The sequence below is a fragment of the Gadus chalcogrammus genome, chromosome 16 (genome assembly GCF_026213295.1).
Source record: "Gadus chalcogrammus isolate NIFS_2021 chromosome 16, NIFS_Gcha_1.0, whole genome shotgun sequence".
Taxonomy (NCBI): Eukaryota; Metazoa; Chordata; class Actinopteri; order Gadiformes; family Gadidae; genus Gadus; species Gadus chalcogrammus.
Genome location: NC_079427.1, coordinates 33,216,253 through 33,230,169, shown reverse-complemented (window position 1 = coordinate 33,230,169; position 13,917 = coordinate 33,216,253). Strand labels below are relative to the sequence as shown.

General features: G+C 44.8%; 1 protein-coding gene across 1 annotated transcript in view; it reads left to right on the top strand.

Annotated features, from left to right (window-relative positions):
* si:ch211-136a13.1 (HHIP-like protein 2) overlaps positions 1-13,295 on the top strand; it is a 16,932-nt gene extending 3,637 nt beyond the window's left edge. The window contains exons 2-13 of the mRNA XM_056611694.1: positions 3,206-3,500; positions 6,081-6,360; positions 6,731-6,856; positions 7,368-7,511; positions 8,839-8,951; positions 9,298-9,438; positions 9,810-9,884; positions 9,999-10,125; positions 10,616-10,761; positions 11,121-11,202; positions 11,924-12,006; positions 12,198-13,295. Of these exons, the coding sequence (XP_056467669.1) occupies positions 3,206-3,500; positions 6,081-6,360; positions 6,731-6,856; positions 7,368-7,511; positions 8,839-8,951; positions 9,298-9,438; positions 9,810-9,884; positions 9,999-10,125; positions 10,616-10,761; positions 11,121-11,202; positions 11,924-12,006; positions 12,198-12,628 (2,043 nt within the window). The 3' untranslated portion in view covers positions 12,629-13,295. The remainder of the gene's footprint in view (positions 1-3,205; positions 3,501-6,080; positions 6,361-6,730; positions 6,857-7,367; positions 7,512-8,838; positions 8,952-9,297; positions 9,439-9,809; positions 9,885-9,998; positions 10,126-10,615; positions 10,762-11,120; positions 11,203-11,923; positions 12,007-12,197) is intronic.
* Positions 13,296-13,917: the final 622 nt, after the last annotated feature.

Genomic DNA, 13,917 nt, shown 5'->3' with positions numbered 1-13,917 from the left:
CTGGGGAAATTAAACATTTGTAGTCAAGAACACTAACGGAAGAAATATAAATATGACAGAGATAATAATGAATAAAAAATGGTTAACGAAGGACTTCCCCTTAATGCCATACTGTGTCTTCGCAGTCAGATTCTTGGAAACTAATGAGCTGGAATGTTGATTGCCTGATGATTTTCAGGTGCTATTCAATGTTGTGTTTCTTAATGCAATGACAGAATATCATGTTCAGCATGTTCATAGTGCTCTAATCAGGATTCAAACACTCCACCTAAGGATCACCAGTACACAGCAGTATCCCATTGAGCCACTGACATTCCTGAACTGCAATATGCCTCATACACTGTGAAAATGTCGATTGATAAGCACTAAACATCAAGAAAACTCCAAGCACACATTTCACAAGATAATTAAGGGATTTCTTAAAGTAGTAAAGATCTGAAAATGTGCACTGTTAATGGTATCCACCTAATGATAGCCGTATGGTAGTTACAATAACAAAATGGTCATACACGCAAAATGGGGACTGTGGACGTTTGGCTTTTCTATGAAATTGTGGGAAAAGTAAACACTTTTAGAGCAGGAGACCGGGGTGAAAAAGTCCAGGTCAATCTAGTAAGGAGAAATAAGGCTAGTTCATACTTTTTTTAAATAGCGCCACCTTTGGGAGCAGTACCACAATTTGGCTTTATGGGTAGTGGGGGGTATTGGTATCCACCTAATAATGGTCGTATGTTTTTTTTTATACAACAACAAAATGGTCATACAAGAAAAATGGGCTAACTGCTCCAACTTTATTGGCCAATATTTCTCAAATGTAACTAAATAAACCAATTCTGTTTGATGATTTTTGTGAGGCTTGATCTAAAGATTTTATGTGGCGATTTTGGTAAATTTTTAATCATTTTTGTAGCCTGTGAATCTTTTTATCATGTTTGGCTTTAATATGAAATTGTGGGAAAAGTAAAAAAAATTTGGGCATAAGACCTAGGGTTTTATAGATGCATCTAAAGAATTTTGAGCCCAGGTCAATCTGGTACGGAGAAATAAGCCTAATTCATTATTTTCTACAATAGCACAACCTTTGGGTGAAGTAACCCAAATTTGGGTTTATAGGTAGTGGGGGTTTTCGGTAACAATACTTGAACATTTCAAGAGTTTTTGACTTACGGTAGGGGCTGCAGTGTGACTTTTACAGAATTTGAGAAAAAATAAAAACGTTACAGAAACAATAGGGGACCAAGCAGCTTTGCTGCTCTGACCCCTAAAAATCAATTCAAAGTCCAAAGGTAAGGGACGTCTAAATGATGAATATGCATTCATGATCATGAGTTCCTATGGAGTCCATCCTAGCCGTTGTACGCTATGAGCGCTTGTATGCTGTAGTACATTTAATAACCTGCAGCAGTGACAGCAGAAATCAGATGGAAAGCTGGCCTCTCTTTGTCTTTCTTGGTATGTGCTTCTGTCCACCACCTTCTGACCTGAACAGTAAACATTTGCCACATGTGCTGCCCAACTCCCAAGTCATGCGATATGTTGCATTATGTCCTGTTTAACCTGCTTCTCAATTGTGTATTATTTACTCTGTCTCTAGCTCTCGTTTAGTTACTCCTACTCGTCAGTCGCTTGTGATTCGCCATCCTTCATGATTTGTTTTTTGATGACCTTTCATTGATATATGGATGGAACATCTAAAACAGCTTCCTTTATACAGTATCACTAATGGACTCCCTTGATGAGCTCATACATTCTCCTTGTTTCTCTCTGTTTCCCTCATTTCTTTCTATGTGTTTCATCACTACCCATCACTTTAACAAAGGCCCTGAAGATGCCACTAATCAGTTTGGCTAAGACTCTGCCGTGTTAAATGTAACTTCAAAGCTCTATTCAAATCAACTCCAGCTGAAGACCACCTGACGGCCTGGAGCTGGTTGTTAGACGGAAATCAAAGTCTCCCGCTCATGACCAAATGTTGGTCCAACTGGATCAGGACCCAAACATGGGTTCTATCCCCTTATTGAAGTACAACATCATGATTCAACGGAATGGGGATTTGGATTGAGTTAAGGCTATTTTTCATAGAAAAATACACAATTGTGAATTCTAGCCGACTTTTACCATAGAAAGGATGTGCTGATTTAGTCCAAGGTCTAAACACCTGTGATTATAACATGACTACCACACAAATGAGCATTATACCAGAGGGTAATAAATGTCGCCCCTGGAACAGTCTGATGCTTGCATCGTACATTTTTTTTCAAACAGGAAGTACATATTTTCTTTGTGTCATGAATTTGGAAAAAGCCACTTTGAAGATGAAAGTCTTTCTGGCCAGCTTTTAAGTTTACTTGGATGTTCTGTGTGCCAGCGGAGGAGGGGGACAGACTGGGTTTTGTCCTGCAGATCAGTAGATTCTCTTAATTTTTATCTCAACTACTGTCCTCTTCCAACCTACTCCTGGATTAGGAAGCACACACACACACACACACACACACACACACACACACACACACACACACACACACACACACACACACACACACACACACACACACACACACACACACACACACACACACACACACATAGATACAGAGAGATACTCAGGGAGACAGATTTAATAGAGCAGCTCTCCATTCTTAATTTCAGTTGGTAGATGTCGTCTCTATATAAAAAACCAAATAGCAGTGCATCAACGGCTCAGTCAGTGTGCTCCCAGCTCATGGCTCACCCTGCTGGGCGTGGGCCGTGTGGCTGCGACTTAATAACGGACTCCACCGTTCTCAGAGGCATTTTTAAACGGTTGCATTTAAACAAATAAGCTTTATATAGCCGGGTCCTGCCCAACCATGATGATGATGAGGTGGGGGGGGGGGGGCTTTCCTATCGAACATTACCAAGCCATGTGACACAAACACCGTCATGGCAAACTCCACCAAGAGAAGGGCCGCAGCGAGGAGCACAAGAAGCTCAAATATGGAATCTTGAACCAAGCATTTTTCTTCTAGAGATCAAAAGGGTGCATTGACGTTCAAACAATACAAGGGCATACTTTTTAATTAACCATGCATTGAATTGAGCTAACGTCGTATTTAATCTTATTCATGTTGACAGCATCAACCCCTATGTTCTGCACAACGTTTGCCTATTTTGTGAATAAAGCTGTGAGTTTGAATCCCTGAACCCAGCCTCCCCCTGTTTCCAGGAGTGTTCCCCGTACGCCGCCCACCTGTTTGACGCAGAGGACGCCAACACGCCCATGCGGGTGCTGCCTGGCCTGTGCAGGGAATACTGCTCCGACTACTGGCACCAGTGCCGCTACACCCTCAGCCTGGCCCTGGAAGTCCTGGGGGGCACCGCCCGGGGCCAGGGGCTGGTGGGCTCCACGGCCCAGATCACCAACCTCACGCTGGGCCTGGAGGAGGACCGCGGAGCCTTCTGTGACTTCCTGGAGCTGAAGGACAAGCAGTACTGCTACCCCAATGTGCTGAGCAACGCGGGTGAGGGCACGGCGCAACACACGCACACATGTCATCAGCGTAATAGCATAATTGCATAAGGCAAGGCAAGGCAACTTTATTTATAGAGCCCTTTTCATACCCGAGACAGACTCAAAATGCCGCACATAAAAAAATTGTCATGCAATAAATTTAAATAATAAATACAAATAAAATACAAAAAAGGCCAAGTTAAAAATTGCATTGTAGAAAAAGTGCAAAAGTTAAAAGTGCAATGTCTGTAAGATTTATCAGAAAGCTAAAGTAACCTTAAGGGCCCTATCTTGCATCCGGCGCAAGTGACTTAGTCACTGGCGCATGTGTCGTTGCTAGTTTACAACTGGCGCAGAGCGTTCTTTTCCCACCACCGCCACTCGCCGGTAAATTAGGGATTGATCATGCGCCCCAAGGGGCGGTTCGGCGGAAGGAGGAGGCGTGTTCTGGCGCAAACAGTATTTTGCCGTTTCTGAATACCATTGCGCTACTGACCAGGAAATACCTGGTTTAAAGTCAGTGGCGCGTTGTTTAGATGCTATTTTAAGGGCGCATGCATACATGCGCATGCGATGCATACGGATTGCTTGTGCACCTCGCGCATACACTTTGCTTCTCCCATCTACCTAGCCGCACATTCTTGGTAAATTATTTGGGAAAGAACAGCTGATGCAGCGGTAATAAGTTGTACTTTTAAATCAATGCATCTGCAAACACCGTACAGTAAACACATATTTTCTTGACAGAGACATCGTGTAGGCCTACATGCCCATAACTTTTAGGATTGATGAGTATTTGATCGTGAAAAACATTGTTTTACCGCGAGTGAGTGTTAAAAAGAATGAATGAATGCGGGCGCGCGTGTGTGCTCTGTTTAAACACACGCAAACTAAACACGTAACGCATAATACAATCAATGGCAATGTCTATTACCGCGGGGACACATGCATATTAGGATAGCATACAATACTGATAAGAAACAATGTTTATAATGTATTGTGTATATCATTAAATAGAACCACAGTTACCGCATATCATATGTTATATCATATACGTTTTCTTTGCCGAAATTTATTTGAGGACTCAGTATTTCTGAAGTTGTGGAAGAAAACCCCTTATTCCATGTGTGAATTAGGCCATATTATTTGGCACTAAACTGAGCCATTTGCAGTTTGAAATTCATGTGCATCTGTCTCATCGGAGACTGCAGACGCGCTGTCAAAATATCAACTCGTCCGATTCAAATGCGCTCATGGCTCTTAAAGGGGATGGGAGCTGGCACTCTCATTGGTTTGTTGGACGTTACGCCCAAACCACACCTACGGGTAACTAGGCTGCTTCAGACCAACCCTTTTGACACTTGCGCCGTGACGCAAGTGTCATTTATCCGCCTGTAAAATAGCGATAGCGCCGTAGAACCGCCCACAAAGCTACTTGCGCTTTGCGCTTCCCACTTGCGTTTCAGACCGTTAAAATAGGGCCCTAAAAGTCTTCAGTCTTGTTTTAAAAGTAAGTCATTAGAAGTAAGTAAAACTATCTTGTATTTATCGTTAACAATTTTCTGGCAGATAGTGGTTATGAAATGTAAAAAAAAATTGAATTGGTTTAGGATATAGCCAATGAGGCACAGTGAATCAGCAGCGTCAGGAGAGTAGCCTTAGGTTGGACAGCCCATAAATCTCAACATATGACCTAGGCATTTATGATATGAGGCTAACGATGTGTTGGAGCAGGAAGGGCAGGTTGTAAAATAATTCTACTTACTACTATTTACCACTGCCTGCAGCCTAATTCGTAGCATCCCCCAGCAAAGATGCAGTAACCAAGGCCGCTTTAATGCACGGGCTTTCCTGGGCTGAAGCCCCAGGGCCTACGACAATCAGGGGGCCTATCATGAGCTGCAGTAAATGTTTTTTTTTTTTCATACTGGCTCATGATAGGCCCCCCGATCAGCGTAGGCCCAAGACGATGTGATTTTTGGTTTTTTATTTACAAAGATCAGAGGCCTATCATGGGCCAAGAAAAAAGGGGGCCACTAGGGGGTACTGCGGGCACCCCTAGTGGTAGCTGGGCCCATTGGCCACTTGACACCACAGCCACAGTCATCGTCCCCCTGTCGACAACGGCAAAATGTCGGAAAATAATTTACACACCTTCATTGTAAGGGGGCCTACGAAACCTCTCAGCCCTAGGCCCCATGGGAGGTTAATGCAGGCCTTGCATTAACCTCTCATCCTGCTCTTTTATGTACTGTGTCTGAATATATTCTTATTCTTAAAATAACAAAACATACCCACACACACACTCTGCATTCTGGTGCACATGGCACACACACATACATTGATGTATACGCACACACACACACACACACACACACACACACACACACACACACACACACACACACACACACACACACACACACACACACACACACACACACACACACACACACACACACACACACACCTCTAGCACACACCAATATCCATTTATGCGTACACACACCTTGTGTGATTAGAATCTGTCAGAACACAGATCAACCTTCTCTGTTGGTTCCCGTCTGTCCCCTTCTGTATTCCCCGCTAGAGCTCAACGCTAACTTGGGCTCGGTGCGCGAGGACTCCGAGGGCTGCCTGGAGCTGTGCCTGCAGGAAGTGGCAAACGGGCTCCGCAACCCCGTGGCCATGATCCACGCCAACGACGGCAGCCACCGCTTCTTCGTGGCCGAGCAGCTGGGCTACGTGTGGGTGTACCTGGCCAACGGCTCCCGGGTGGACCGGCCCTTCCTCAACCTCACCCAGGCCGTGCTCACCTCCCCCTGGGCCGGAGACGAGCGGGGGTTCCTCTGCATCGCCCTCCACCCCAGGTGCCTCCCTGAGCAGAGATGCGTTATCTATTGGTGTCTGGATTGACTTCTGTACATGTGGGGGGAAGGTCCCACGTACAGTGTGACACAAACATGCTACGGTTAGATTGTCCAAGCAAGTGACAGCTAGGATTTATGGTCAAAATCGTATAGTCTGATAAAGAAATCTAATAGAAATGTATTTCCAATTTTATATTTTATGTTGCAAAGCTATGTCAGATGATAAGCAAATTAGACCAGTAAATAATGGTTTTAACACAATCAAGAGAAATAATTACAAAACATTTGTATTGATTTTGATTGTTCACTCTGCTTACCATCATCAAAATATGACCAGTAGTAAATATATGTGCTGTATCCAAACTTCTAGCTTCACCACAGTCCGCAAGGCCTACGTCTACTACTCTGTATCGGTGAAGAAACAGGAGAAGATACGCGTCAGTGAGTTCACACTGTCCACCCACGATGTAAACCAACTGGACCACGCATCAGAGAGGTGAGGGAAGAGACAGAGCATCGTACCCATTGTATCAGCACAGTCTTTTGGCATCTCCACATGGACATGAGCAGATGCTAAGCACACCGTCAGGATCTTGGCAGCAGGGATAAGGGGTAATGCATATACAACGCATGTTTGAATAGAAACATGGACAAACCACAAAGCCATTCCATGTGGGTAACCGGCCTCCCCACCACCGTTGTCTCATGGGCGGAAGTGGCTCAGGAGGTAGAGCGGGTTGGCTGGTAACCGGAAAGTTGCTAGTTCGATCCGCGGCCCCTCCTAGCTGAGTGTCGAGGTGTCCCTGAGCAAGACACCTTGCTCTGATGAATGGGTGAATGTGAGGCAATATTGTAAAGCGCTTTGGGTGGCTACTGGTTAGAAATGCGCTACATAAATGCATTCCATTTACCATTTCATTGAATGTGTAGTTGATGATTACATGTATGTATGTGGCACACGTGTGTAAGTGAAGGGGTCTCAAAGGCCGGGCTCTGTCTTTGTAAAGAACCATCCTAGAGGTAGCGGAGCCGGCGTCCAATCACAACGGAGGACAACTCCTCTTTGGGGAGGACGGCTTCCTGTACATCTTTATCGGAGATGGCGGCCGTGCGGGGGACCCCTTCGGAAAGTTTGGCAATTCTCAGAATAAGTGAGTGGATTTGGGAATCAATAGTCAATAGATCGACGTTAAAGTAGAATCCACTGAGTTGAACCCAAGGCTGTGGTTGACTGTGCTGCTCCTCCACGAACTAAGAAATTTCCATTTAATTAATCTATGAAGCCTCTTCTGTACAGCTAGGTGTTAGCATTGGACACAGCCTGGGAAATACTTTTCCCATTGGCACATGAGCTGTTTAAATAACAAAAAAATAAAATAATGCCAACAAACTTTTGTAATTTTAGCTTTAACACCTCACGTCTTTGAGTTGTACAGTAAATGTTCAAGAAATTCCTGTTATGAGCCGTTCTGCTCTGAATGATTCAACTGGTATTCTGCTATTTGATTGGCCTGGCCTGGCTCAAAGGTGCCATGCAGCATTGCCTAGTATAGAAGCGCAGGAGCTACAGTTTAGATGGGCCTATGTGGCATCAAAAGGTCTTTGCGTTGTTCAGACTTGGCTTGAGAAGCAGGCAGGGCAAGCAAGACATGACCTGTTAAAAACATTATGATGTCACTTAATTAAATAGCTAATTTCCATTGAACTCAGGGATTTGCACTGGGTCATGTGAAATTATGTTTTAGTCTGGAACTCAGATACGGAAGAATTTGAATGAAACTACTTTTGGTTAAGACCCATTTACTATTGTTTATTTACTATTATGCATTTTTAGGCTATTATGACTGATGGTTTAACATATTGAAATACAACCTCCAAGCCTTTATCTTACCACCAAGAACCAAGAATGCCTTCACTAACATAATGTGTGTAAAAACTGTGGCTGCAGTTAGTTTGCAGTTTATGAGCAGAGAGATGAGTGGCTATTTTGACATGCTGCATTAGCAGTGCTGGTAAAGGTAGACAATGCCAAGAATAATATTTACACACACACACACACACACACACACACACACACACACACACACACACACACACACACACACACACACACACACACACACACACACACACACATGCACATACACACAAACACACACATTTCAAGAAAGCAGGGGTGGAAAGAAGGTAAGAGTAAAGCAGAGTTTCTTTATTTTCGTGTCCCTTTCTGTATGGGCGGTCAAAGCAGATTAATACAAACACAGTAAAAAATGAATGACAGTACAAATAGCCTACCGTTCATCAATGGGATAGGATCATCTTTAGATAGCAGTGACATGCACAACTCTTTTACTGTGTGTGTGTGTGTGTGTGTGTGTGTGTGTGTGTGTGTGTGTGTGTGTGTGTGTGTGTGTGTGTGTGTGTGTGTGTGTGTGTGTGTGTGTGTGTGTGTGTGTGTGTGGACTCATGCCTACTCAGGTCTACTCATCTGGGCAAGGCCCTTCGCATCGACGTCAGCGACAACGACGATGGGGCCCCTTACAGCATTCCTCCAGACAACCCCTTCCTGGCAGAGCCCAACGCCATGCCTGGTACCGCTCTGGTTTACCTTTTGAGTTCATATTGGGTCCTGGATTGCTTTTTATCTGATTGAATGCGTGTGACTTCCTAGATATTGATTAGGGTAAAATAAAATGTAAATTGGACACAGTATAAAAAATCGTTCTTCCATTTCACATTTATTTTCTCTCTTTCTTCCTTTATTTATTTCTCTCTTTGTTTAATTCAGAAATATTTTCTTTTTTTTTGTCTTGTTGCCCCATGCTGCATTGGTAACTGGTTGCATGTTGTTGTTTTTGATGAATGGCTGGCCAATGTTGTACTTGTACAATGAAGATGTCTAATCTCTCTCTCCACCTCTCTCACTCTCTCTCTCAGAGATCTATGCATACGGTGTGCGCAACATGTGGCGTTGCTCCGTGGACCGTGGCGACACGGCTACGGGCCGTGGGCGTGGCCGCTTGTTCTGCGGCGACGTAGGACAGAATAAATACGAGGAGGTGGACCTTGTGGTCAAAGGTGACATCACAGAGCACTGACCACTCTAGAGCCCGCTGATCCCACAGCCCCTGGGACTCGGTCCACTCAGACAATATAATCACGTGGTCAAAGTCAATCTCTTTTTACAACGTGCTGCAATCATACCTAATGGTACGATTGTGAGTTTGTTTTAAAACTCACCAGTACTTTGAGTATTACACTCTGCTTGGTGATTTGCCTGTTTCAAAGAAGGCAACGAAATGTATGAAATGACCATGTCGTCTAGCGATGTATAAGTAGGCCTACATTAATTTACATACATACATTTGCATCATTCCATTAACCAAGGCATCGTCCAGAAAAGGGAGCTAAACTTTAATTCAAAATACATTTCCTTTCAAACTTTAAAGGTGGAAACTATGGATGGAGAGCCAAGGAAGGCTTCAGTTGCTATGACCGAAAACTCTGTAAAAACTCCACGCTGGGTACGTCTTTCTGTTCAAACACAGGCCTTTGGACCACCACCGAGGACGACATCACGATCATTCTGTACGACCTGGATCCAGCCTTACCTAACATGATTGTGGCTTGCTCTCCAGATGACATCCTCCCGATTTTCGCCTACCCCCACAAGCTGGGCAAGTCGGTGACTGGAGGCTACATCTACAGAGGCTGCCAGATGCCCAACCTCAATGGCCTCTACATCTTCGGGGACTTCATGAGCGGGTGTGTGTCGGGTAACATGGGTATACTATAGATGTATGGAGGACGTGTGTTAGCATATAGTGGCTATTAGGAACAGGACAGTCTGGTATTGGTCAGGGCAGTTTGAAGCTTAGAAGTTCTGGGGCGAACCCCAATGTCTGCAGTAGGCTACCTTTAGGCGACCCTCTTAATAACTGCTTAAAACAATGACAAATCCAGTTCAAAGTTATTTTTTCATGTGTGCAAATGTTAAAGTTGAAGTTGATTTAATATCATTGAATAATATTAATAATAATAATAATAATAATATAATAATAATAATAATAATAATAATAATAATAATAATAATAATAATAATAATAATAATAATAATAATAATAAAAAAAAATTGTAATCATTATTTCAGGTTTAAAAACAAGGTTTGGGAACAAATTGGGAATAATATGTGTGTTTGTGTGTGTGCGTGCATGCATGCGTGTGTGTGTTTGTGTGTGTGTGTGTGTCTGTTCAGCCGTCTGATGTCTCTAAAGGAGAACACCACGACCGGTGAATGGCACTACAACGAGATCTGTATGGGCAAAGACCAGACCTGCCGATTCCCCAAGCTGATCAACAGCTACTACAAATACATCATCTCCTTTGCTGAAGACGAAGCAGGTACTGCCTTAGGGTGTCTGGTAACGTAGGTCTGATTTTAAAAATGTTCACAGTGTTGACACCCCTTTTTCACATTGTTTTTCTGCACTAATTTCACTACACTGTAAAAGTACTGGCAGCAGTTCTTCCAGTAAGATACTATTTATTGGCAGTAATAATACTGTATCATATAAATGCAGTAGATTACTGTTAGAATTTGTAGAAAGTGTTACAGTGTATACTCCATCTCCCTCAACCCTTATCTCTACCTATTTCTCTCTATCTCCTCTGTGACCCCATCTCCCTGGACCCTTATCTCTACCTATCTCTCTCCATCTCCTCTGTAACCCACTCCTCTGTGTCCGTGGTCGTCTCTCCAGGCGAGCTGTACTTCCTAGCGACGGGCACTCCCAGTGCCTCAGCGAGAGCGGGAGTCATCTACAAGATTACGGACCCGTCCAAGTAAGTCACTCATAAGCCTCCCAGCAAAAGCAATCTCCGGGCCATGCTTTCAGTGATGTTGTGTGAGGCAGCGGACCCATTTTCACCCAGGACAGGACGTGGAATGCACCAGTGTGGCTTATTAGGTACCGACCATCCTGACAGATGTACCGTCCATCACAGCTGTCACTCGCTTTCTATTTCTCTTCTTCGCATGGCATACACAGATAATTAAAAGGATCTCTGTGGGTTTATATTTTATTCTAAGTATCTCAGAGAACCGGTTGCATAGTGGCTTGGCAACCATGACAATATTGTCTCTGTCCATAAGACGGATTCAACATGAAAAGCAGTAGGAGGTTGTCCTTGGTCCTTGGAACCCCGCAGGGCTCGTTTCATGGGACCCCCTCACGCAGGCCAGCACTTTCACACCAGGGCTCCACCTGCGTACTCTATAGGCTCACAGGCCGGCGTGAGAGGGTCTGAATGGGATCTTAAACGCTGGGCCGTTAGGGCATGGTATAGTGTACCCAAAGCCTAGAGAGGGGGGGAGCGGGGAGGCCAGGGGAAGGGCCTTGAGAGGAACACCTGGTATGTGCAGCTGATAGCGCAGACGTTTAGCTGTTGTGTTAAATAGTGGTTATGCTTTATCAATACTGGATGCTATGCTCTATCCATCTGATGCCACCTGGCTGACACACTGTGTTTATCGAATATAATACTCCTGATGCCTCATCCACAGGAGGGCGCCCCCCGGGAAGTGTAGCATCAAGCCGTCCCCGGTCAAGGTCAAGGGAAAGCTTGTTCACTTCCACCCTAAGGAAGGTAGGGCTTCCCAGGACGCTTCTTTTCCTCTCCACATTTTTAATTGTCTTTAGCCTGTTATAAATCAAGGACATGTTCACACCCGCAATTTGCAATACAACCTCATTTTTGTAGCGTATGGCAACAAATATACAGCATACGGAATAGTCTTGGTGTGAATTGTGATTCTGCTCCTCTCTCCAACCCTGCAGAGTTTGTCATTAACAAGAAGCCAACGACAACAGCTGCACCGACGACAACCACAAGAAAAACAACAACAACCACAAGAAAAACAACGACAACAACAAGGAAAGCGACGACAACCACGAGAAAAGCGACGACAACGGCAGCGACGCCGACAATGGCCCAGAGAACAATGACTCGCAAAACAGCAACGGCGGCAAGAAAAACAACCACTACAAGAGCAACCCCCATTGCGCAGATCACTATGGCAACAACAACAGGCCGCAGGCCGACCGTGGCGGCCATCAGACCGAGCGACAGGCCGACCACTAGGCCTTCGGTTAAAGCCAATGGGAGAAAGGCCCCGACCACGTCCCTGGGAGTGGCCAGCAGCCACAGACCAGGTCTCCTCATCTTCCTCCTCTGTGCTCCCTTCTCCCTCTCTGCTTTTGCTCCGTAACATCCCATGCAACCCTTCAGACCCTCCAGGGACCGTAAGCTCCCATGTAACCCTTCAGACCCTCCAGGGACCTCTTGAGAACATCCTTGATTTTAGACACATTTTTTTTATCAATGGTTCATTAATTGTGATCGATCTAATGCTTAATTGTCAAAAAAAAGAGAAAAAATATGTTTTTTCTTGATATGAGAAAGTCGACAATAGCTTGCTATATATAATATAATTAAACTTAGATTCAGTAGTAGAATTTAAATATTGCAATAAAACTGTTCATTGCAGCTTAAAAAAAAATGGAATAACCTGGAGGGACTGACAAGCTCTTTTCTGCACTTCCACTGAGCTGTTAGAGGTGGCACTTTAATGAAGATGGAATCATTTCATGCTGAAAGCTTAGGCTTAGGTTAGACCGTTGGCTGGTACCAAGGGGCCCACAGAGTCGGGGTATGGCTGTTGTCTCCATGAAAGCCATAGTTAGATGTATTTTGTTGCACTTGTTTTCTCTGAACTCAGGTAATAAGGGTCATTCTGACATTTGTGTCGAATGCAAAAGGTGCTTTCTGTGCGTCAAAATGTCAACCATTTAAACTATTGCATACCTAGAGCATTATTTATTTTAAATAAATGTATTTGCATCTAAAGAAGCGCCCTTCATCTTTATGTGTCTTGTTTGTGGGTCATTGTCCTTTCATTGCATGCCCTAACATCACTAGCTTGTATATTGAATAGGTTTCATGGGCCACTAGGCTGTGAAACGTACTCAATGCTTGAATGAAAAAGCATCATTTTCAATTCAAATCAAACACATTCAACACATTCACACTGGGGTCACAAGTTTCACGTCGTTTAACCATTGCACCTCTTTGGATCCGCCAGCCCCACTGGGATGTGATCGTCCATTTACAATAAAGAGGGTGATTCTGTGTTTCCTTCAGGTTATCGCTCAACCACCCTGACCCCCACCTCCTCACCCAGCTACACCATCGTTCACTACACCCGCTCCCGTTACCCCCTGGCGTCTCCTCCTCCTTCGCCCTCCCGCCCCGTCAGGCCGACCCCCACCACCTCCAGGCCCCGGCGACCCACGGGCAATACCACCCTGTCCAGAGCCCAGCTAGAGAAGCTGCTGCTGGCAGAGAAGCAGGTGACTGCCGGGGAGGGGAACCAGGTCCACAAGACCCCAACCGGGGACACAGGCGCTGGGGGGAGAGCCAGGACCTATAACCGGGGCACCGGAGGAAGAAGGCTGCGGGCGGGCTCGGTGCGGCTGGTGAGCGTGGACGGGCTGATGG